Source organism: Vipera ursinii (genome assembly GCF_947247035.1).
Source record: "Vipera ursinii genome assembly, chromosome: 1".
NCBI classification, from domain to species: domain Eukaryota; kingdom Metazoa; phylum Chordata; class Lepidosauria; order Squamata; family Viperidae; genus Vipera; species Vipera ursinii.
In genome coordinates, this window is record NC_139512.1 from 175447188 (window position 1) to 175473722 (window position 26535).

Below are 26535 nucleotides of genomic sequence, written 5' to 3' on the forward strand. Positions count from 1 at the left end.
CAACTTTTTTTTCTGGCATGTTCCCATGATGTTCCCTTCATCATATTCCAGCCCATTAAGGAAACAGGCTTTTAGCTGTCCTTAGTTGTGTTAAGATCAAAGTATTCCCCCTGCCCTTGTCATGCACACCCCAATTAATTTTGACACTATCCAAGGACAGCCCCAAGATGTGAAAAATCTGCTAGGTTTAGTTATCCCTTGCATTGGAAGGAAGTCAGTGAAATGATTGCAGTTAATGAAAATGCTACTTTTGTGGGTTTTTACTGACTCAAGAATTGGTAGGGAGCCCTATAACTCAGCGATAGAGACAGACTTATTTTTGCTGTGTTGAAAAGAAGGCTTCTGAAAGCATGTTTATATGATATATTCAGCCAAGCTTTGTGCTAACCATGAGTAAACTCTTTGATCTAATGCCAGTCATCATTACAAACTGAGGCAAACTCCTGCTTGAGGATGAACAAAATCTTGGCATTCCCCCCTCCCCACCTCAAAAAAAAAAAGGTTATACAGCCCTGAAAGGAGTGGCCGTGAGGGTTTAACCATCTGTAAGCATCCACAGGCAAAGGGGGAACAAGTTCCCATAAGTAAACTTCCTTTGCTAAAACACAGCTTTAGACATCCAACAAACCCTTTTGTCAGTGCAGAAGGGGGAGGGGTTTCTGAAAGTCCACTGATCATAACCTCTGTCTTGGCATAATTGCCTGTTGAGAGTTTATTTAACCAAGAGAAGCTTTCAAGAAACTTAAATTTCATTTAAAAAACCTCCCCCCCTTCCCCCCCTCGTATTTAAGCAATTTTAATCTAACAATAATGCATTTCAGCAACAGAATCACAACACTTTTCCAAGAGTGTGTTTGCTGTAGGAAGAGAGCCATGTTAGATCGTGGTGGTAAAAAAACACGAGAGTCTGGTAGCATCATTTCTGGCTAACCGACTTTATGAAATGCCTCAACTTTTATAAGATGTAGCTCAATTTATCAGATGGCTAAATTGATACAGGTTTTAAGCTGGAGTGAGGTAGCGGTTAACAATTATAACGTGTTAAAAACCTCTACCTTGCTCTCTGTTCTACCAATGAGAAAAATCAGCAAAGCTATGGGGTGGAAATGATAGTTTTTAAACCATTCTGAAGCATTCATTCTATAATTAGGGTGACCCAATTTGATAATCTCTTGTTCCAAATTCCAGGGGTGGAACCATCCCAGGGATAGAACAGTTCAGAGTGACTGTGGGAGGTTGGGACGGTCTCACTGATCAATCAGAACTATGTCTGACAAATCAGATATGCTGAAATTGAGAAATTTGACAAGTCTAAGCTGAAGAAGACAGGAATGCAAGAGAAAAGCACACTGAGCAGGAGAAGCAAGCAAATGAATTGTAATGAAATGGCCCCTTCTAAATTATGCACTGTACATTTATTTCACAAGCATTGTCTTCTTATTTTACTTCTTTTAGCTGCTTTAACTTTGTAAGATGCAAAAAGTTGGATAAGCTTTAAATGATTGTACTGTCCCTTTCTCATCCCGCCCCTAAAAAAGAACAGGGCAAACTGTTAATGCTGAACGAAAGCACTTTCCTTTCCATCTGCCTGTCCAGCTTCTGGTTTGGTAGCACAAAAGCTTGCATGTTTCTTCAGAGAAGATTCTTGGAGGGAGTACAGTAGTCTAATAACGCCTGAATATGTACACCAAACTGTACCAGGGTCCTGTGACTTGTAAAATGGATTTCAGTTGAGTGCCTTTTTTTTTGTTCAAATAATTTTGATTATTGGAATGCACATTTTTTAAAAGATGTAAATAAAAATGTTTTAAAACTTAATAAAAAAGAGGAAATATTCAGGCGCCCAAGACTGTCTTGCTGTTATCAAGGTTGTTCAGCTGTTTTCTTTCTCCCTACATCAATGTGATTGTTGTATCTGTGGTCCTAGTTTCCCTCCTCAAGAGCCTGAAGCATGCCAACATTGTGCTCCTTCATGACATCTTCCAGACCAAAGAGAGCCTGACTTTAGTCTTTGAGTACATGGTGAGTGGCTTTTCATCAGATTTGTCCATTTGCTTATTGAAGGAAGTAAACCTTGTTTTTTCAGTGCTTCCCCTCATTTACAGCAATGTGGAATGGATCCATCACAGTGACTGTTGCTTTCTGCAGGCTTTTGACCCTTGTCCTTGAGGTTTGCCTGGTCCCATTTGTATTTTAAGTTCTGTGTTATGTGACCTGAAGCAAGCAGGAGCTGATCATTTTTGCAGTTACAGTCAATGCATTCAAGGTGCTGTTTTTAAAGATTTGTTTCCTAAGTTCAGCTCACTGCCTTTCCCTCTCTTCTCAAGCGTTTTACCACTCATCTTTTAACTTTTTAAGTGCCAGTATCTTGATTTTTGTTGTTGTTTTTGTTTTGACTCCTCTCTGTGGACATCTCTGATTCTTGCTTTTGGGCAATTCAAATATTTCTCAGCCCCTACCCAGTACATGTAGATTATATGGCGCTCTGCTTGTAAGTGATTTGGGATAGTATTATACAAGATTTAATCCAGAGATGAACAATAAATAGAGGTTTTTCTTCACCTGATTTCCCAGCGGACGGTTTCATGGGGTTGACTAAGAAGGGGTCACTTTCTATTCAGTGATTTTTTTTTCTTTCAAATGTAGTTGAGCTCTACTTTGATAAAGAACCTGTAGAAAATCTCTGGGCTTGATAATTAATTCTTATTTCTTCCGTATCTATTTAGCACACGGACCTGGCGCAGTACTTATCTCAGCACCCTGGAGGCCTTCATCCTCATAATGTTATGGTATGTTTTTGAATGTTATGGTATGTTTTGTATATAAAAGGCATGTATTGTGAACAAACATTATCAACAGGCTTAGAGAGTTAGGGTTCACCTATTTGTCTTAAATATATATATATTTCTCTCTCTTGCATCTAGTTCCAACTGTGTGATTATGTTGTGCTAACAAGTATGAAAGAGGAACCAAGATTTATAATCTTTCCCTGTTACTGGCTCTTTGTCCCTTCTTGAGTCACTCCGCAGAAAACTGCAGCTGTCCTCCTTGTTGATCCTTATCCTGCATCACCTGATTTCACTCCAAAGAATGGATAAAAAAGCCTAACAGATTTAAAAACCTTGTGACTGCTTTTGGATAGTGTGGGAACCTGCTTTCATTTTGGTTTCGGACAAGATTAAGGAAATGTGATGAGGATATGGCAGAACAAACCTGTTGCCAAGATATGCTTCTGCTGTTTATATGCAAGCAGGAAAGACTGTATTAATCTTGCCCCCTCAATGCTTTCATAATATGAAAGAATAATAACCTGTCATATGTGTACAGCCTGTCACCCTCCATGTTATAGCCTTAGCCATTGATTCTCAAGAGTGTATTCTCTCCTTCCTGCCCCCAAGGATGTCAAATGATTGCATTAAATGTTTGTGAAGTGCAGCGCTCCTATATTACATTTTTATCCTTCCTCAAGCCCTCACCAGACAAAGATACACTGTATTGCTGGCCATTCATTTATGATCCCAGAATCCAAAATCAAGAAAAATTGCATGTTAATATAAGGATCTTTTATCAGGGAAGTCTGCAAAAAAAAATAATTCCCCACCGTGATACAGGAAGTCCTCGACCTACGATCACAGTGAACCCAAAATTTGTGTTGCTAAGCAAGATATTGGTTGAGTTTTTATTACCTTTCTTGCCACAGTTGTTAAGTGAATCACTGCAGTTATTAAGTTAACACGGTTGTTGAGTGAAACTGGCTTCCCCATTGACTTTGTCTAATCTGAGGGTTGCAAAAGGTGATCACATGACCCCAGGACGCTGCAACCATCATAAATATGAGTCAGTTGCCAAGCGTTTGATTTTTCATCATGTGACCATGGGGATGCTGCAGTGGTCATATGTCACTTTTTTCAGTGCCATTATAACTTCAAACAGTCACTAAATGAAGTCAAGGGCTACCTGCATTCTGATGGTTTTTGATTCATTATTTGGTCACTAATGAATCCCCAAATTTAAATCATGACTGAACAACTGAGGTTCTGCTTAACTGGTTACTTTGTTGTTGTTGCTTTATTTTTTAAGAAGGAAGTATTTCAATATATGGTTTCAAAAGAAAACTCATTTTACCTAGTTTAACAAAGAACTCAAGCTGTATAAAGCACCTGTAGAGTGTATGTGAAGAAATTGGATTTTGTTTCCTTTGTAGTGTTGTTGCAGCTCATGTACAAAGATCCTTTTGGAGGATCTGTCGGTGACAGCATCAGAACGGTGGGATTTGAAGTCCTCCAGGGCCTTCAGATGGATCACATGAAGTCATTTTTATAGAGCACTTCAGTACAAATATTATTTTCACCCCCAAACCCTCAGGAACACTCTGGAGCCACTCGAGTCCTCAGCACTGCTCCAAGTATTCCTCATCAGGCCACCTGCACCCCCTCCAGTTGACTAACAAGGGAGTCTACAAACATCTGCAAATAATCAGTGCCTTTTCCACACCCTCCACTTTGACATGTTTCTTTCTTGCTAAGTAAAAACACAGCTGGTTTCTGTGAAGGGCAAAACAGGGTTGAAGCTTCATGGCAGGTGGGAGAACATCCTTTTCTTATTCTATTATTTATTATTCTTTAGCTCCAAGGATAAAATACAAAGCAAAGAAAAAGAAAACAAACTAACAAACATTTGACACCAACAAGAAAAAGAAAAAAATATGCATACAACCCCCCAATAACAAATACATTATTGACAACTAACATTAAACATAAAAAAAAAAATTCCACTCCAGCTGAATGCTTACAAATATATCAAAAAGGTCTTTTCCATCTCAGGTAACCCCAAAGGTAAAACTAATCTTCAAATCCTTCTTTTAACCATCTGTTATTTTATTTAACATGTAGAAAATCCACAATGGTTTCCAATCTTTTAAAAACTTGTCCAATCCATTGTCTCTAATCAATCAGGTGAACAAACTCCCTAAGTAGAAACTGTCTAACCTTATGCCACCGCAGGAATCCTGGACAACTATTCTCACTGCTTTTGCTTTTTCGTCATATTTCTCAGCCTTTTTTCCTTTTGTATTTATTTAGGAAAATCCCCAGGCTTCCTAATATGCTTATAAAACAAAGCATCATAAGCCCTTCATATCATTTTTAATATGCTTCTTTAGTTGTTTTTAAACAGAACCCACATGAGATTGAACCAGGATGACAATGCAATTCATAAAGAGCAAGGTTTTTTTTAAATTCTTTCCTCTTTGTTATCTGATCCCCACAATTCCTATCTTGCAACAGTTACAGTATTTGCTTTAGCCTCTGACATCCATTATAATCCTCTTTTTTACATTTCTATTCCTCACCTACATTTTTTTTTAAAAAATCTACATATTTAAGCCCTGCAGAATTTTGTTTTCAATAGTCTGAATTAATATCTGGAAAGTAGTATTTGTTTTATTCTGTGGCAGTCAGGTAATTAGCAACCCAAAGTTATCTTGGAGTTGGGTGGCACCAAATCAAATAGAAGAAACTAAGACAGCATTCAGTTACCAAACAGAGACAAAAAAAACCAGAGCCAAATCTTTGAAACAATGTGGGGTTTTTAAACCATGAAAAGAATATTCACAAAGGGCTGCATTTTGTCATTTGCCATATAGGAGTCCTACATCTTGAAACAATTCCCAAAGTAGACATAAATCCCTTTACCCAGAGGAAAACTGATGAGATGGTTCCCAGCTATCATATCTCACCTTCTGAATTCTTTCTATGATTTTATCAAGACTCACATTATTCTAGTACCCCTTTGGTGGGTCTTGGAGCCTCCAGACAAATCCTGAGGTATCTACTGATGCTTGCCATCATTGGGAAAGATGTCTCTGAGTTGTTTTTCCTCATTTGAGACCTTTGGGGTATAAGGGTTAAAAATAGAAGTAAGAGGCCTCTGCTAGGCAAACTGCTTCCATTTCTAATATCACTCCCCCAAACACCCTGAAATTCAGCTATTCTATTGATTTGTTTTAACTTATATCACCTTTCTTTAGCTCTTGAGTGAAAAATAGGATATAAATCTAATAAATAAAATAATCCATAATAGTCTTTTTTCCTAAGATTGAGCTAATTAATTTTACAATTTCTTTTTGCATTTTAATTTTCCACGTTTTTCAAAAAGCTTTATCCCAACAGTCTGACATTTAGTCATGGTCCCCATCCTATTCCAGATTGTTTTTCTTCAATATGCTGTTATTTTCCTCACCCCTAAATTGCTTTTGTGACTCTTCTCTTGGGGAGTCCCAAGAGTCTCTTGGGGTTCTGTGTACTATGGAGGAAAATAAAAAGAGAAGCAAATAAAAGAGAAGCAACTACTATTAGCAAGAGAATAGGTATATAACAGAAGAGTTGCTAGGAACATGTGTTGTAGGTTTTAAATATGTAAACAACTTTATAAGGAAGAGTCATTTCATTCATTCATTCATTCATTCATTCATTCATTCATTCATTCATTCATTCCCTTTCTTTCCCCTGGAAGTTTAAGACACTATCTTACACTACCATGACTCTGATCTTCCCGTTTGTTTCCAGCTTTTCATGTTCCAGCTTCTGAGAGGGTTGGCTCACATCCATAAGTGTCGTATCCTTCATCGAGATCTGAAACCTCAGAATTTGCTCCTGAATTACTACGGAGAGCTTAAATTAGCTGATTTTGGTGAGTCATCGTTACCTGGTCCCTATCAGACAGTTATTCAGTAGGTGAGTTTCTTGGGTATATAAATTCAGAGCCATGGCATTTCCATTTGGTAAGCTATAAAGAACAAGCTCTTCTGTCTTTAATTCAGCTCAAGCTAAATAGATGTCAGTTTAGACATTTGGGATAATTAGTGTTAGAAATTGAGAAATATAGGAAAAATCAACTGCATTATATAGTTGGATAGTACTTTAGATTATTCACAACAAAAAATGCAAAATAATTGTAATACATCAGGTCTGTGATTTGTGCCTTGCAATTTGTTGTATAGATAATGGGTCAAAATGATAATTCTGACTATGATTTAAAAATTCTGATTTCCCCCCCATCTGCCTTGTCAGGTCTTGCTCGTGCTAAATCTGTCCCCAACCAAACATACTCTGCTGAGGTGGTGACTCTTGGCTATCGTCCTCCAGATGTTCTGCTTGGAGCCACTGATTATTCATCAGATGTGGATATTTGGTGAGAACAGATTTGGACCATTAAGAGGAAGGAAATGAAACTCAACACACTCAAAACAAATTCCCTGAAGATGGGCTTCAGCATGAATCCAAAAGCTCAGAATAAATCTCTGGTCCCGGTGACTGACCCAGATTTGATCTTGCAATAATCCAGAGTTGCTATGCCAAGAGGGAAGTGAATGGTGTATGACAGCTCTTAAATTGTGATTCAGGTTCTGATGTGTTTAGGAAAGTACGTATGTAGGAGGAATTAAAACTGATTATTGTAAGCAGAGCCATGTATTATGGCCTGAAGGAGTTTATAGTGTAAGGATCTTCAATGCCAGTCAGCCACAATCATTCTATTAGTAACAAGAGTGCAAAATATCTGAAAGATACAATTTTGCCTATTCCTAATAAAGGCTAAAACTGCAAGTTTTACTTCCTTCTTCCTCCTAAAATTGGTTTCTCCTTCTCTTTTATCACAGACCTTGATGTTTAGGCGGTATGATATGCAGTTCAGTTCTTAAAGTTTCTCATATTGTAGTAGTAAGGAAATCTGTTGTGACAATACTGTGCTACCGGAGCTTTTGTGCATTATACTGAGAATGGAGCCTAGGGGATGAGCTGCAAGCTGAGTTTAAGAGCCACCACACAATTGAAGGAATTAAGGAAACAATCTGATGGACAGCAAAATTTCTGCTCCACTTAACTCCTGATCTAGATACTGGCTATTTATTGTATACACAGCCTCAAGCATGCTAGATTAGCCTTACACATTTTTGAGTGTATGAGCATACGTATTTAGATTAAATGTTGCTCATCTAGTTAAGAATGTCATAGTCAGTTTAAATCCAAACCAGTTCCAGAGTGGCAGTTTCTCATGAATTCTTTCTTTTATATAAGAGAAAGATGAGCCTGCTGGAAAGTCCATATTAAATTGTATGCAGTTTAATATGCAGAATTTTGTATCTAGTTTTCTCTATTATATGCTTTAATGCCACTGCCTTAATTTATGCTTTAAAATATGCTTGATTCTAGTTTACATTGTCACTTATGCAAGTTTTCCAATGTTTTTTTCTTTTTTGAATCAATATTTCAAATATCTGCTACTTTATGTAAATTTTGTCATGATATGTTGCTAGTTGAAAGCATGATGAAAATGTATATTTTATATTATATATTTATATTATATATTTTGATTTAGATTAGACATATTTGTAATGTGTATAAAAACAGCACTGGATGGCTATGTGACTAAATATTATTTTTCTCCAGGAGTGCAGGCTGCATATTTGTGGAGATGCTTCATGGTCAACCACTGTTTCCAGATGTTAGCAATATCTTTGACCAGTTAGAGAAAATCTGGATAGTGAGTACAATGGTATAGCTGAGAAATTCATAGTAAAACCATCAGCACTTCAAAGTGTTACCTTATCAATACAGATCGGGATGGGTAACATTTTTTGATGCTCAAAAGTATCTTTTTGTCTCTCCCTTTGCCTTGTGAATTTGTTATAAAATGAATATAAGAAATTCAACAAGGGAAGAAAAAAAGAGTTTCACTTTTTGTGTGTTTGATCTTCAAAATAGAAGAAAGCTAAAAGGAGATGCCCTTAATACATAATAGATAAATTCATTGTATTCAGTTTTCTGAGCATGTAAAAAACCAGACAGATATTGGCTGTAATTTTAAATGCCACCATTATGCAAGAGAACTCAGTTTGGGTTTTTAATTCAATCCACAGCTAAATGTTTGCTTTGAGGTATTTTATCTTAATTGGCATGGATTTATTTGCTTGAGGAATGAGTCCTAGGACTTGAACATTCAAATTAAGTTTCAGTGGTACTAAGGCCCACGATCTCCTCAAACAATGCTGTGAAATGGAGTTTTTGAACACCTGTCAGAAGATCTGCTTATTGCCATTTCCCTTTCACCTCAAAGCAGTGGGGTCTCTCTCATCCTGACAGTCTGCAGCAACCTTGATTTCTGCAAGAGCACTTTGGCTGACCATTCTGACAGCTGCAGCCAATGATAAATCTGAGAGCTTTGTACAGTACTTAGCAAATACATTCAGTTTTGTTTCTCATTTGAAAGGTATTGGGGATCCCAACTGAAGAAACATGGCCAGGAGTTTCCAAACTTTGCCACTATAAGCCAGGTATGATTTCATACCTGTATATAAGAATGTTATATAACTTCCACCTGTTTGCTGATACATGGGTGTGTTGCTGTTGTGAAAGATCATTATCATTTGATCACTCTCTCCATTTCCATGTGCAATGAACATGCTCACAATGGCTGTCTTCGTGAGGAACACAATAGTCTGCAAACAGGTTGCTGGGGGTAGTGGGAGATGGTCTTTTTTCAGGATCCAATTTGGGTCAGTCACTGGGACCAGAGGTTTAGTCTTCCAAGCTTTTGGACTCATGCTGGAGCCCATCTGTACCAGAATGTGTACACTGACCCAGATTGGATCTGCAACATTATTCTGAGATACGAGGGCAATTCGGAAATAAACCTCTGTTTGGTTATCAATGACAGACACTCACATATACAGAACTTGTATTATACACATTAGAAAAATACAACATGACATTACTTTTCTACATAATCGCCATTCAAATTGAGGCACTTGTCATAACGTCTTACAAGGTTTGAAATTCCTTCTGCAAAAAAAAAATCTCCCACCTGGTAATGAAGCCACCCTGTAACAGCATCGTGAAGCGCATTGTCACGCTGAAGCGGTGCAACGCAAGCCACTGTTTCATTTTTAAAAACTAGTTCATTTTCAATTGATCTAGTGGACGAGTCAACTGCCACACAACCTTCTCTTTCTGCTTCTCAATGCCTACTGAACTATTGCACATGGCACTGAGGGAAGTTAGTGCCCCAGAAAAGGAAATATTAAAAGGGCAGGAAAATATATTTCCTAAAAAGATATTGTAGAACCAGGAAAGCATGCCCCAAGCAGAAAACCAGTTCTATAGACATGCAAATGTACAGTAAGCCATCAAGAAAGTTGGAGCTAGAAGCTTAGGAAGACAAAGACCTAAAATCTACATACCCCAGCCCCAGGAAAGCAGAATATGACCTTTAGACATACTAGGATTGACCCACAACCATCAAGAATACCAGAAAGGCACACCTAGACTCAGGTCAGAATACATGACACAGGAAATACAAAGCCTGAAACAGGAAATAACCAAACAATAGAGTCCAGGGGGTATAAAAACCCACTCCCCACATGTGCTCAGTCCTTTTTCTGCTGGATCCCTCTTTCTGTCTGGCTTTCCTCTGCAATAAACTGTAACCTTCCTAAAGCAGTCGCCATGTTGTTTATCCCCGTCTTGGATGGAACCATGATGAAGACTTTTCTTCCAACAGCACCATAGGACGGAGGTCACTATCCCTGCCTATTTCTCGCACATGCTCAAATGGAGGTTTATTTCCGAATTGCCCTCCTACATATATTTGCCTTCATTTGCAAGGATCTTTTTGCTTCCCCATTCTGGTTTCCTGCAATTCTGACCAGAATCAGTGAGAAGGGAGCAGAGAGGGATTAGGCCTTTCCTTCTCATCCGTCAGGTGGGGAACTTTATTTCCAGAACTTCAAAGGGCCAGTTGTCTCTTAGTGGGATGTGGGCATTTTTTTTAAAGGAGCCTTCCTTTCCCTTCTGTTTAATATTTTCTCATGAGATATCTTTCAGAACAGCATAATCCAAGTGTTGTGGCTTAGGCAAGCAATGATCAACATCAATGCAAAGAAATGTGAAATATTAAAACCCTGAAACATAAACTCCCTCCTCTGCATCCTGGGAGAAAAGACAGAGTCTGCGTGAAAGCCAGGAGGGCAAGTGGGGGAAGCACTTTCAGTCTTAAGTTTTTCAGGTCTAGCAGACCATAGTAACATGTCTTCAAAGAAGAGAATGTTGCTCAGATGAGCTTCAGAGGCCCTGGTTTCCCTCCCCTGCTTGAAAACTAAACATCCCTCATTTTCACATGCTGGCTGATTTTGTAATGGTGGGGGAAACTTTCACACCATTAGCCAGGATTCATTAATCACAGTGGCGTGAAATGGGAATGTGCTGGCTTCCTCAGTAGACTGGAGTTTGTCCCCCGTCCTACCTACCCTGACACAGTAATTGGGGGTTGGGGAATTAGGTTCACTGCTTTGAATGAAAAGAGGAAAGGAAGATTCTCTGGGGAGTGGGAGAAAGACACGGGGAGGGCAAAGCACCAAACCACTCATCAATTCCCTGCTGTTTTTGTAAGGAAAAACATAACAAACTTAGAGAAATCCTTGCTGTGGGAAGGACAGTAGTGAAGCAGTGACATGCTAATAAAAAGTCTCCTCATACGCTTTTTTAAAAAAGTATGACTCTAGAGGAAATACTAGTTAATTAACAACTGGTTTTTATAACACAACAAAATATTGTGTGTTTGTAATGCAATTTAGTTGCTGTTTGCTAATTTTTGATGTTTTTAAAATGGCACTCTGAAAGCTACCAGTTCAAGGTATTTATTAACTACTCTGTCCTTTCCTTCTTAATGTTGCTTCTAAATAAAAAATGAAGAAAATCAAAGAAAAAACTACAATGGCATTATAAATGAAAGTCATTGGTTGGACTCCCAAAGCCCACAAAACATTTTGTGAATTCTAACTGAGAAAGTGCTTCGTCTAGAGCTGATTATAGTCGCTTGTACTAGTCAGTAGATACCCATTGTTTGAAACATATTTTTCACAGTATTGAGAATAAATTTGTACTGTTAAATTGTAAGATAGCACCGAAGCAACAATAAAACAAATCAACTTAAAATATTATCATCCCAGATTAAAAATACGATTTGGATCTTTATGGAAAGCCAATAACATAATTGTGTTGGAAGATCTCTGGATCTTACACAGCACAAATTGACAATCCGTTTTTTAAAAACAATATGCTTTTGGGGGGGCTGGATGCTGAAACACATGAAGAATGGTTGTGGGTACTGACATCTAGTTCCTGAATCTAACAAAATGAAGCAAGGGAGACATGATAGCAGTCTTCTAATATGTGACAGGCTGTCACAAAGAAGAGGGAGACAACCTATTCTCCAAGCACCTGAGAGCAAGACAAGAAGGGAACTTATCAAAAAAAGTGATCCAACCTAGAATTAAGGAGAAATTTCCTGAAAGTGAGAACAATTAAATAGTGGAATGGGTTGCCTTCAAAAGTTGTGACTACTTCAGTACTGGAGGTTTTTTAAGAAGAGATTGGACAGCCATTTGTCCAGAATTGTATAGGATCCCTGCTTGGACAGAGGGTTGGGCTAGAAGTCCTCCAGAGTCCCTTCCAACTCTGTCCTTCTGTATTCTGTATTTCTAGAAGGTCCTGTTGCTTTCTTGTGATTATGGTCAGATTAATATAGGAAAATACTGATGGCAGGGTCTTTTCTCCATTAACATTTGCTGTCTGCATCCTGGATCCTGGATCGTACCTTTTCAAGGGGTGTTGTATTGTTTTGTGAGTTTCCCCCCTGGTATTGCCAAGGAAGTTGTTTATCCCTTTTGGTCTTGTTGCTGCTCCTTTGGAAGTTTATCTATCTTCTGTGTAATGGCTTGTCTACCTCCTATTACATATCCACAGTATGCATCTGCTAAAAATCAAGCGTTTATAGTTTTATTAGTCAATCAGTCATGGGAGGGAGGAGAAAAAACTGAAGTGCAGGGTGATGATTGGTACCTAACCTGCTTAAAAATAGATTAAATATACAACAAAGGAATAAATAATAAATTATCATACTAGGAATTGCTGCAGAGTCACATCGGAATATATTTATTTATTGTATTAGTATTTAGTATTTATTAAATTTTTATACCGCCCTTCTCCCGAAGGACTCAGGGCGGTGTACAGGGCAATAAATATTAAAAACGAAATACAAAAGTTAAAAAACAATTAAATATTATGCCCAATATAAACAGTAGTTAAAAACCATATTTAAAACCCCAACCCTTAACCCATCAAACCAGGCTGGATTGCTCAAATAAATAAGTTTTTAGATCCCGCCGGAAGGAGCGAAGGTCGGGGGCCATCCGGAGTTCAACCGGTAGGCGGTTCCACAGGTCTGGTGCGCCCACAGAGAACGCCCTCCCCCTAGGGGCCGCCAATTGACGTTCTTTGATCGGAGGCACCCTGAGGTGTAGTTTTTTTAGACAATTATCTTCTAAAGCAGAGTTCCTCAATTTTTCTGGCTTTGCAGATCAGCGTGTGGGGTGGAGAGGGGATGATTCTGCACAAGTGGTTGGCAAGCACATGCATGTGGACCTGCTGCTCACATAAATGGAACACGTGCGCATGTGCTTGCCTGCTGCTAGTGCAAGTGAGGATGCATGTGCACATGCATGCTCGCTGACTATTTCCGCTGCCCGGTTGCCATCCCCTCACAGCCCATTAGTGGGCTATGGCCCACAGGTTGGGGACCCCTGTTCTAAAGCACCTTACTTCAATTAAAACTATTTCTATTTTTTTGCATTAATTTAGTTTTTGCATTGTGCAAAGCAGGACATCTCCAGACAATTCCCTGTGTTCTCATTAAGGTCAATAACTTGATCTTTTACTAGACATGTTAACATTAGATAAGTTGCAATTCAGATACCTGAGGTCGGAGACAGGAAGAGAATAGGTATAACAGAGAATATTTTGTTGCTTCAAATGAAATACAATACATTCTTGCAATGGTGTTTTCAGTTTCTTTGTTTTAAAATTTGCAACACATTGAAACAGATGCTACAACCAAATAACGTATTATAGCTGCATGACCTCCCCAACTGTAAGAATTATTTCTTTTATTTGACTGGATATGACAATACAACAGATTCATCTTTGCCCTCATTGAGATGAATTGCAATAGGAAATCCCATATGTTTATATATGTATATTCTCAGAGCTCTGTAGAAAGACCGACTGATTATGACAAATATTGAAAGCATTGATTATGTATAACTAATTCCTCCTTAAAAGATATTGATATTTCATTGATTAATGTAATGTTGAGCATGTAATCTTTGATTGGAGGAATAAAACATATACAGAAACATTGAAACAATCACAGAACAGTAGAATTGAAAGAGAACCCAAGGTTCATTAACTAAATATCTGTGAGATGGCGGCCCTCCAGCCTCTTATAAAAAAATTTCAGAGATTGAGAACGTACAGTCTCTATAGGTAAACTATTTCATTGATTTCAGATGTCACTTTTCACAAAATAGAACAATTATTCTAAGTCTTCAGAAGTGACAAAACAAACTAGGAGAAGATTTGGCTAAGGCATTTGCACCTGGCTGGGGTACAACCATGCCCTTCAGTATTGTCTTCTATGACCCCATGATATGACCTTTATCTGATTGTGTTGTTTGACACAAGGTTGTTTTTGCTGCGGACCGTGGTTTTTTGTTTTTTTTTAAAAAGTGGTCATTGATGCTTTACTATGTTTGTATATTGTTTTTGTTAAACTTTTTATTGGATTGTTGCTTTTGTCATGAGCCCCGTGTCACTACAAATCAAATCAATCAATAAAAAGCTCAGTCCCTGAATTAAACAAAGTTAAGTCATTTTTAGCTTTATTGCTATTAAAGTAACACTTCCTCCCATATTCCAGGAGTCAGTCAAGCTATATAAACTTCATGTCAATTTTCCATTTGCTTGGATTCTCCACAATCAGGGTTATAAGGATATAGATTTCAAAATAAGAAGGTTAAGTTTCACTTTTATTATCTCAAATGATTGGCTACCGAACCTTTTTGGCACTAGGAACCGGTCCATGGAGAAAGGCGTGCTGCCTGTAATCGCAGATGGAGCTTCGCTTGTTTACGTGGCCCAGTTTCTGGCATGCCACGGATCAGTGCCGGTCCACAGACTGGGGGTTGGGGACCCCTGGGCTACACCAAAACAGTTTTAGTATTTAGTCAGTACACCCAAATCTCAAACTTCCTGCTAACCACAGACCATCAGGGTAGAATGAACTGGAGTGACCTTATTTCTGCCCTTTCAAGGATCCTTGGGAGGAGCGCAGAAGGTAATTTCTTGCATTTTTAAAAATGTCCTATCTACTAGGCCGGTTGCAGGCATTAGCAAGGAGCATCATCTTTCACGTGGCCCCCAGCTTCAGCCTCTGCATCTTTTGGGGAGTGTTCCAAGATCTGGAATTCCTGACCTTGGAAATTCTTGCCTTGAAGACTCTGGGAAGGTGGGAGGGGACCCTTGGGCAAAGACTCTATTTGCCTTGTAGAATGTGGAAGGCTTTCAAACTAGACTTTTTATTAGGTGACTGCCCTGACTCCTTCATGGAAATTTATGGGGGAATTGGTTTCCAAAGATCCTCATTCTTCACTTGCAACCCTCCTATGTTTTCCCACCGTTTCTTCCTTTTTCTTTAGGCAGACACCTTTGTTATGAAGAAACAGACTGCATAATGTCTGGTGATTAACTGTGCTGGGAGTCTTCTGTCTGGAGGCACTCCTCTATCTGATTGCAGTATGTTTGCTCTGTTAAAATCAGATTCAAGCATTTGTGCCAGCATTCTCTACCAAGCAGGCTAACAGGTCTATAGTACAGCACTGATAAATGTGAGGACAAGAACAGGAACTCCAAGTATATATGACTTGAATTGGTTGTGTTTAATCCTGTGATTGCATATTAATTTTCCAGACAGATTCCTTGGCAGTTGGCCTCAGGGGCTCCAGATTATCTGTGACAGGTAAGCTATCTACAATCATCAAATGCTCCCTTAATGTCAGTCTGTTCTTTGTGCTTAGTAAGATAAATCCAAAATAATAGTAGTAATCTTCAAACCTAACAAAAAACATTTAAAGTGGCAATTTCCAAGAAAGGCATTGATACTTATCATTATCATTGGGTTACATCCATGAGTTGCCTAAAAGGGATGTTATTTTAATGAAAGCAACAAAGTCAGGATATGAGAGACTAATTTCATGTTACCTCAGGCTGAGAATTACAGACCAAAGCTAGCATAATAATATGTAAACAATGATCAAACAAGGAGATGAAGACAGAGAACTTGAGTATATTCAACCAAATGTGGCACTTGAAAGTAAAAAAAAAATCCCTCTATTCACTAAACAAATGTTTCCTGCCAGATTTATTTCCTGTTTCTAGTTCTTGCAGGGCTTTTCAGTGGGTTAGGACGCTGAGCTTGTCGATCAGAAGGTCGGCAGTTTGGCGGGTCGAATCCCGAGTGCCACGTAACAGAGTGAGCGCCTGTTACTAATCCCAGCTTCTGCCAACCTAGCAGTTCGAAAGCATGTAAAAATGCAAGTAGAAAAATAGGGACCACTACAGTGGGAAGGTAACAGCGTTCCGTGCGCCTTTGGCGTCTAGTCATGCCGGCCACATGACCACGGAGACGTCCTCGGACAAGCGCTGGCTCTTCGGCTTTGAAACGGAGATGAGCACCGGCCCCTAGAGTTGGAAGCGACTAGCACGCATGTGCGGGGGAACCTTTACCTTTACCTTTACCTTACATTTTCTTGGGCATTCCTGTGAACACCCTCCTTCCCTGCCCTCTCTCTTTTTTTGAGGTCCTTGCCTCTTCCAGGAGCTTCCCACCTAGACTTCCTAAACTAAAAGGATCTCACCTGCTTAAAAATGAAAAGCCGCCTAGTTAGATTGTTGATCTTTAATGCCCTGACTATACACTTCCTTCTGTCATATTAGAGCACTGCCTCTAAAACAGATATCCATACACAAATTCCCCACAGATGCTTCTAAGATTCAGATCACCATTGGTTTTGGCCTTTACAAATAAACTCAGCACTAGATGAATAAAGATATTGTGGAGTGGAACTAGCTAAGGCACATGTCCCAGATCACTACCCTTCAAAATATCCCATATTGTTTTGAGGCCTTTTTTCATAGCTGAAATTTAGGCTGTATCCCAGCTTGCACCTAACCACAGTGTTAAGCATGTCCTGGCAACATCTTTCTTGCCAATGTAATCACAATGGTGTTTCCTTCCTTTTGCATATCAGCTTAAGCTTAAGTCCTTTTGCCGCGGCCTCAAAACTCTCCTTCTCCACCTGGCTGACCTGGACTGACAGGGATTTTAATTATGTTTTTAATTTTTAACTCTTAATTTTTAATTTATTTTAATTTTAATTTTTATTTATTCTACAGGGGCCTTTAATTTTAATTTTTATTTAACTTCTGTATTTATTGTACGTTATTGTTGTTAGCCGCCCTGAGTCCTTCGGGAGATAGGGCGGCATATAAGTCCAAACAAACAAACAAACAAACAAACAAATAAATAAATAAGCAAGCTGTCCCTGATTGTATCAAATGTTAGAGTAAATATTTTCCCCATTCTTCTGACACTGTGAAATGACAATCTGAAGTTCTGGAGAAAGGGCCGCTCTCCATCTATTCTTGGTTGGCAGAAAAATATACTGGCATGTGTTGTGTTGTTCCTGTCCTAATTCTATCCTATTTTATTTCTCAGTCACTGCATTTGCCTCACTTCCCTTTGGGTTGAGCTAATATTAAAGTATCTGAGTGTCACATATATTCGTAACTCTTCAATGGCAATTGAGCTACAGTTCGTATTCTGCTCTCAGTGTTATATATGCTATTCCTTTGATTATTTCCTCTCTTGTGGAGAAAAAAAATCACAAACCACTTAAACTTCAAATGCAGTTAGACCATATGTATATTTTTGTTGGGAGTCTAGTGAGAAAAGAAGAGGTAGCTGATTCAGGCAGGGTGATGCTGTTTCAAAGTGAAATGCCTGCTGGGATGGGTTGAAATCCAGCAGGCTGAGTTCCCATGAGCCACTTGATTCTTTGAAGAAAGAAAGAAGCCCATTAAAAGTTATAAAAGACATTTTTTTATTTCCTTGCTTCCTCCCTTCCTTCTAACTCCCTTCCTAGATGTCAAGATATTAGGCTTTGCCACATATAAATACACATACATACCTATTTGTATATCTACATCCTTTAAAAACCTTGAATCTTAAAGGTACCTGGGAACAGTGTTAAACCAATAAATAACTACAACTTTTCCTAGTTACTACTAAAAGGGTAAGAGGTTCTGTGTATGTATGCTTACAAAATGAGACATTGTAATTACTGGTTGATTGAACTTCTGGAGAACTTTCTTCATGATTAACAATTGGCAAAGAGATTTAAAATCTTTACTTTTTATTTTAATGGTGCAATGAAGGTTCCATGATTTACCCTTTGTGATGAATTTGGAGGGATGTGCCAACTGCTATACAATTTTATGTACAATTTTTATTAAAACAGGCTTTAACATAAGATTAAAAAACTACAGAAACGTAAAAAGTATAAAAAAGAGATGTGAAAGAATAAAAGAAAAAATTGAAAGATGAGAAAAAGAGAAATAAAGGAAAAAAATATATTTAAGGAAGAGATTTCCAATTTTCTTTGCAGCAGTTACAAGCATAGTAATTATGATCTGCACCCTCCGAAATTACGTATCATACCTTTTTAATCAATAAATCACTAAACTGTCAGTTCAGTTTTATCCAAGCTGTTTAACCACCTGTATACATTTCTTCTCATGTGATTAAAGAGCTTTGGATATAACTGAACATTTTATTAACTCATTTTTTTAAAAAAGCAGATATGTCAAACTAATTCATTCAACCATGCAAATTTTAAATGAGAGCAATATGGATTGCATTACTTTGCTTTTGGTATTGTTTTACAAATAATGATTTGGTTCCCAAATGGATGGTTTTGAAAATAAATTCCACTGAGAGAACATCTAAATATGTCTCCAACACTTAAATATACGGTAACTACTTCTGAATTTAAAAAAGAATTTAGAAAAATAGAAATTTCTTGATTTATCTGCATATATTTAATTTAATACTTATGCCAAATGTAAGGATAAACTTTCCTTTTCTTTCTCTCTTTCCTATCCTATCTTTTTCCATGAATTCTTCTGATTTTGGCTTATATATTAAAGTAATATTTTTCAAAAGCTAACAGCAGAGTTTGAATTCCTAGAATTTAGTTTTCCTTTGTTTTTAACTTCTAGGCTGATCAAGGTGCCTGAGGCTGAAGATTTGGCAGGAAAAATGCTAAAAGTATGTCCACAAAATAGGATTTCTGCACAACAGGCACTTTTTCATCGGTTCTTCAATCCGCTGCCCTCTCAACTGAGCCAGCTTTCTAATGGTAGGTTAATCTCTGTTCCCCATCCTATTAATTTATTTCATTACCTTTTGGTGGAATGTAAACACAGTCATGCATAGATGAGATCAGTTTTATTACGGCCTGCCGTCAGCGAATAAAACAGATTTTAAAAAAGAAAAAAGCATCAAAATATATAAACACAAACAAGCATATTCAGCTTGTGCATGCATTGTTTACTAAGAACATACGCTAGAAGACACCAGTGAAAGAAACCATGAAAGGCTATAAGCACCCCATTCTTTAGCCATTAAAACAAGAACAGACAACATTTTGAGGGCCTGGGTAGTTCTGGAACGTTCAGAGCATTTTGCCATGGATATAAAGCATTCACTTCTCAGAAGGCGAATGGGTAAGACCATAATTTTTTTTTATTTTTTTTATTTTAATTCCATTTATATCCCGCCCTTCTCCGAAGACTCAGGGCGGCTTACAAGCTTAGCAGTAGCCTTCATTCTATGTATATGCCTGCTTATTAGGGCTTTCACACACACACCCCAAGCGGCATTATTACAAAGTCAGCTTAATTGCCCCCAACAATCTGGGTCCTCATTTTACCTACCTCGGAAGGATGGAAGGCTGAGTCAACCTTGAGCCTGGTGGGATGCGAACCTGCACTAATTGCAGGCAGCTGGTGTTACTTAAGGAGGCATTAGCCCACTGCTCCACCAAGGCTCTTGTGATATTCACCTCTTGTGATATTACCTGAGAAACTATTGAGCCAATAGGTCTTGAGGAAATGATGGTCCTCTAAGTATTCACTTTGGTAGCATTTAACGGACGTTGTTCAGGGAACAGGCAAGGCACTCACTAAGAAATGCTTCCCTGCCAAAGAGCATTGTACAGGAGCGCTTGTCTTCCGAGGCAGCAGATGGCCACTGTCCCATGTAAATTTCCTCAGTATATTCTTACTTTTATTTTTTGCTTTCTTCATAGCACAGTCCATCTTCTCAGTACCCGGAGTGATGCTCAAACAAGAAATGTGTGACCTCTTTTTTTCATCTCAGAAGGGCCATCGGGAATATAGTTCAAGCAACTTTTGGTGAAAGAAATGAAGGTTTTTTTTTCAAGAGAGAAAGGAGGCAAAGAAATAAAACCATATTGTTTATTATCATTAGCTAAGACAAATGGGGATAAACTATGTACCAATATTACAAATCCTGGATTTCAATATATAAGCCCAGTGATTGGATTACCGATGCGTGGCAGAGGAAGAGATGTGGATATAGTACAAAAACAGAACTTTTCTTTCTGCAGTTCCAGGATACAACTCTTAATAGTACCAAACTTTCCAAACATGGGGAGTGGAACACCATGTACTACAGCATGTTTTATTTTTACCAGTTGGACTCTAATTATCCAGAAATAACTATCTTATATATACCACCTTCTGGTATTGTTAATGGAGTTATTCCTTTACAGGTTCCACATTAATGAAAACTTTTAAAATGTGCATTGTGGGGAGCTGATTTAACTGAATTCATTTAGCTGAATTCTTTGCTTCAGAACATTCTGAACTTTCATGAATCTTCTGTCTACAGTTTAGGCAACCTTGGCTCTCCACGAGTCTTAAAAGAGCCAAGGTTGCCTTCCCCTGGTTTAGTCCCATACCACCCCATAGCATCAATAGCAGAACATTCAATTGTAACCAAGCCTTATGCAGGTGCTGTTTTGTCTTTGAACACAGAAATACTTTTCTAGGCACCCAAACATGCCTCTCACACATTATATTTCCAAGACTGTACTCACCAGTTCCTGGAAAGGAAGGAGGGAGTTGCTGGGATGATTTGATTCAGTAGTATTTGAAGACTGAAGATTATTGTTATATCTAAGGTTCAAATGATGTTAGCCAATTTCACAGGAAGTCCATTGTTTGTGGAAGCCATGGAACTAAATCTCTTGACTCTCAGATTTGCTTGGTATCTTTGATAAGTGCATGGTGTTTTTTAAAAAAGTTTGAGACATAAACCTTTCTCATTTTTGTGGGCCAAAAAGAAAATATTATGTTAATTCACTTATTGCAGCAACATATTTAACCCTTTCAGACCCAATTTGAAGAACTGAAACATTTTCTTCTTTGTCGCTGAACTTGTCGATCGGAAGGTCGGCAGTTTGGCGGGTCAAATCCCGAGTGCCGCGTAGCAGAGTGAGCACCTGTTACTCGTCCCAGCTTCTGCCAACCTAGCAGTTCGAAAGCACATAAAAATGCAAGTAGACAAATAGGGACCACTATGGTGGGAAGGTAACAGCGTTCCGTGTGCCTTTGGCATCTAGTCATGCCGGCCACATGACCACGGAGACGTCCTCGGACAAGCGCTGGCTCTTCGGCTTTGAAACGGAGATGAGCACCGCCCCCTAGAGTCGGAAACGACTAGCATGCATGTGCGTGCGGGGGAACCTTTACCTTTACCTTTTTAAGTTTGGTTCACCACATTTTCACATTAATATAAGTTTTTAAAAAATCAAACAAAAATCATGCACATTTCACTTTAATATAACTACATAACTATACTGTTTACAATTTTGTCATACATACATTTTTGCAATATGTTTTTCACAAACAGTATGTAATTTTAGACATTATTTCACTAGTATAAACATTTGTATACACCCTTCCCTAAGATAAATGCTTCTGCATGTTTAATTGGAGAAGTGGAAGATTTTTTTAAAGTGCTTATGTCAAACAATACTTGAGTTTTTGTTGTCACTTGGTCTGAAAATGTAAAATTTAAGTAATACTAAATGCAAATTGAACTAGCTATCCCTACTCCTGAATAATTTTAATTCTCTTTATTTTCTTACTGAAACTAATATTCAGCACTGCTTCCCATCTGAAGATATATAGAACTTATTCAGTTTGCGTTGACCTGTTTCTTTCTTTCTTTCTTTCTTTTTAAAAATCATTTGATTTGCAAAGTTGTACATTTGTAAAGAATTTTCTAACAAGTGAAAATGGTTACCTAATTTGTGGGATATCCTATTTCATTTCCAAAAGTACACTCTGTCTCTGAGATTAGCAGCAGTTAAAATTTTGTCTAAGCATGTAGACATTTGTCTCCAAAATTTGCATTCAAAGGTGATACATAGATCTTTCACAAGCTGTTCTGTTCCATTCTTGCTCTTCATCCAGGCTTCCTTTGTTCTTCAATTCTGTAATGATTTGGGACTTCTGTTTTACGGTTTAGTCCTCTGAAGGATCTTAACATTAATAAAATTTCAGGTGCCTCTGACTGACTGACTCCCAACTGAATTATGTAGTTTTGGCTACAAAGGCAATGCATTTCCCTCTCAAGACTGTAGCACGAAGAGAGATCTCCCCCACCCCTAAGTCATTCCTTCAGTAGCTCCGTGTATTGCTCTCAACTATGATCTAATACCTACCCAATTATTTGCGATATTTGCTCTCTGGAGGGACAGACCCATCCAATACCAAGATAGCATTCTTCCCAGTGCAGATAGGAAGACACAGGGTGCTGTTTTGTTCTCCTGGGTAGGTGTTAGTCTTCTTGCCAATGATTGCAAATTGGCAAATCTTTGGATAGGATGTAGAATCTTTCTTGTCCTTGCTACTTCTTTCTTCCCTTGGCCCCACCTTGAAATGCCTCTTCAACAGCAGTTTTCGCAGGTTTGACAGCCTACGGAAATGTGTGATTAAAAGATTAAGATTAAAATAACAGTTTTCAGTCTTCTGATGTATATGTTGAAGACCTAAAGATATTTTTACAATATTGTTTATTGTTTTTGTAAAATACTTTGTGCAACATAAGTAATTATAATTTAAGTGAGGAAAACAGCATAAGAAGGAAATAAAATCGTATCCCTTGTCTTTATTTTAATCCTTTTGCCTCATGTCATTCTGGTCGGAACTGGGAAAACTTCTGAACATTAAATTTCTTCCTTCTGCATGATGAACCAGAGAATATAAAGGAAAATATATATTCTTCCTTTGCTATTACAAAGCTGTATCGGAAGTTTCACAGATTCCTGCTGAAGTATTTATGCTAAATGAAAGCAGTTGTTTTGGAGAGATAAAGGTGAGTATTGTGCCCTTTGTTAAATAAATGCTGAGGTCACTGAGAAGATTTACTTACATGTTTCCCTCTCTCTTTGTTTTTTTAAAAAAGTGATGGAGGTGCTCAGTTGCTGGAATAGTTGTCATAACGGAAGGCATGAGGTCACAATCAGATGTTTGAGGAACATCCCATTGAAAGTAGTCAACATTCATTTCAGTTGCAATATTTCTCAAAAATACTTCCTTGAATTTGGCATCCTGTTTCTTTTATGAGTCTCCTTTTTTTGGGGGGGGGGTGGCCTTTAAAAAATTATATATTACAGAATTTGAATTTCCTTTCTTTGGTCTCTGTGACCATAAATAAAGCCATGACAGTGATGATGGCAATAGCATCAGCTTCTGTGGCTTCTCTTCCCAACCACTTCTTAGCTCAAATAAAATTGGTTGATGCATTTTCTTTTGGCCACATTTGTTGATACGGGATGAAGATTATCATCATCTACGTTTAGCTCTTCTGGCAAGAGGTTTTCCATCCTGTTCTAAAATCTGCAACAATTTTAGTTCACAGAAGCTGTATTTTTTCCCCAGGAGCTTATAATTCATCCTTAAGAAATGTTTGTATTTTGACAGCCCACAAATAGAGGCAGTGAACATAAATAGTTGTAGTCCCTTTAAGATTTTTGTGCCAACATTTAATATTTTATATAAATTCAAAGAGAAAAAGCACAGAAGATAAGGTTTTAATCATAATTGTAGTTACACATTCTATGTTATAGACTGTTAGCTGACATAAATTGCTATTGATCTTTAAAATGTATTATTTATAGTGCTTGGATGCTAGAGAAATAGAATGGATACTATTAAAGATGTACAATCCTCTGATGCTTAACATTTTCCCACTTTTGTCTCTGACTCAGACCATGTTTTATTGCAGATACCTTAATTTTAAACTCTGGCTCCACCCATGGCTGGTTCCTACTGTTGAATGACTTTTGCTAAAGCTCTCCAAAATTTTCCAATTGCTTTCATAAGATGACATTTGTTGAAGAATAATAGCATATTTGAGATTGTTTTAATTGTTTGGGACAGAATTTCAACGCCAAGGTAAACCTTACCTATTCAAAGATACAGATATTCAGAAAGATAGATGAGAAGATAGAAGAGATGAATGGCATGTTCTTCTTGGAACACTAGCTTCGTTGTACAATATCTCACTTTCTATCCAGTCCTTCACTCTTGATTGTCTGGAACTGGTTCCCAACTCTGTCTTGGTATTCCAATATATATCTCCTTCAGAAAAGACTGTCATAAGGCACCAGCCTTTGTATGCAATGCAGCGGTGGAAGGGCATGCAAGAGACCTACACCTATGGAAATCTGAATCATTTGAGGCACATCGTTTGTAATTGTGTTTTTATTGTGCAGATTGCAAACTATGAATGAGCCATCAGAAATATTATTGCAAAAGTAATGTAGTCATAAAAACTTCACCATTGATGAGTTATGGGGCTTGCCTCTAGGAGGTTATTAGAATAAATAAGGACTGTCTTACACACTGGACATCCAATGAAGTAAAATGCTGGCATTTGACAGTAACAGGACTGTTAGTATGTCTCTTCACAACATGTTACAGGGATGGCTTTTCTTGGCAATTTGTCAGTATTTGGAATCTATCAAGAATTGCTGGCTTTTGGAAGATGGGCCTTGCTAAAAGAATGAATGTACAAATCTGGAAGGAAAAAACTTTCAGGCAATATGGCCAATGTTTCTTTTTATATAATAAGTAAATTTCCAGATCATTGATTCTTCCCCCCACCCTTTTAAAAATTCTATACTTATCGGTTTGAAGTTGTTTTTTTCTTTTAATAAAGCTAGAGTGGTTAAGGCAGCAGGATAGAAACTGGATGATTGTTGAGTTCTAGTTCCACCTTAGGCATGAAGCCAGCTGGGTGACTTTGGGCCAGTCTTGCTCTATATTAGGCCTTGGAAGAAGACCACTTCCAAATAACCTTGCCAAGAAAACTGTAGGGACTTGTCCAGGCAGTCTCCAGGAATTTAACGCTGACTTGGAAATTGTTCCCTTCTCATTAGTCTCCATGTTTTGCTTTCCTGGATGTATGCATAGGTAGATGCCTTCACTCCCCCACCACCTTCCCACAGATCTCCTTTGACCCTAAAGCAGACATTTCTTTTTCTGCTTTCCCCTTATGGTATCATTGTTGCTCTGATGCTACATTAGTCAAAGCAACAGCGAACAGGCTGTTCTTTCATTCCTGCATTCCTCTGTAGATCCATGGAAACCTGTAACAAGGGACAACTAGTGGTTCAGCTTCATAAAAACAAAATGACCTTGATGATGATGAAAGAAGTGAAGCTTTGGAGAGGTTGGAAAAGCAAGCAAAGAATGCTTCATTCACCCTGGACAGAAACTAAAAGGGATGCCTACTGGAGATGTAAGGGCTGAACGGAGCAGGGTCTTCTAGGACTGAGCTTAATTCATTGATTTTAGTGGGCCATTGTTGGGTAAACTGCAACATTACATTTTAAAAACCCTCAACAACTGTTAACCAGCAGCCCAAGATGAAATGCCCGGGCAATGACAGCCACTGGAGGGAAAGGCCACAAAAGGCACTATCCTGCAGCTATTACTAAGATGGAAAGAGGTGGGAGGAGGAGGAGGAGGAGGAGGAGGAGGAGGAGATGATCATCTGCTTCAATGCTCAGAAACCAGGGAGTGGCTCTTCCTGGCATGGCATATAAAATATATGAGGTGCTATTCTTTTTCTATAGAAAGTTTCATTTCTGTATGCACCTGGATTCCTTGCAAATGTTGTAAGGTGTGATAATACCTATTTTTAGCAGAAAATTTAAATATTCGCTTAATGAAGCGGCCTGATCCTAGGACAATATGCTATAATTCATAGATGATGCTGGATGAAGACATTCCTTTTGACCATAGGAACACTATAAATTAACAGTGCTGTAGCAGTATCAGTACTGTATATGCTTTCATGTAATGCTACATAAGAGTATTAAGGTTTACAAGTAAACAGAATTTTGTAAAAATCTCTCATGCTCTGAAAGTCTCAAAGGTGCTTTTTCAAAAGGCAGCTGGATTGTGTTTCCCTTGAGGAAGACGT

The 26535-nt window shown here is 38.1% G+C and overlaps 1 protein-coding gene across 1 annotated transcript in view; it reads left to right on the top strand.

Annotated features, from left to right (window-relative positions):
* Nucleotides 1-22614, top strand: part of CDK15 (cyclin dependent kinase 15) — a 30952-nt gene extending 8338 nt beyond the window's left edge. Inside the window, exons 5-13 of the mRNA XM_083350684.1 lie at nt 1928-2022; nt 2727-2789; nt 6567-6690; nt 7071-7191; nt 8448-8541; nt 9268-9331; nt 15861-15909; nt 19230-19369; nt 20321-22614. Coding sequence (XP_083206810.1) covers nt 1928-2022; nt 2727-2789; nt 6567-6690; nt 7071-7191; nt 8448-8541; nt 9268-9331; nt 15861-15909; nt 19230-19369; nt 20321-20430 — 860 coding nt within the window. The 3' untranslated portion in view covers nt 20431-22614. The remainder of the gene's footprint in view (nt 1-1927; nt 2023-2726; nt 2790-6566; nt 6691-7070; nt 7192-8447; nt 8542-9267; nt 9332-15860; nt 15910-19229; nt 19370-20320) is intronic.
* Nucleotides 22615-26535: the final 3921 nt, after the last annotated feature.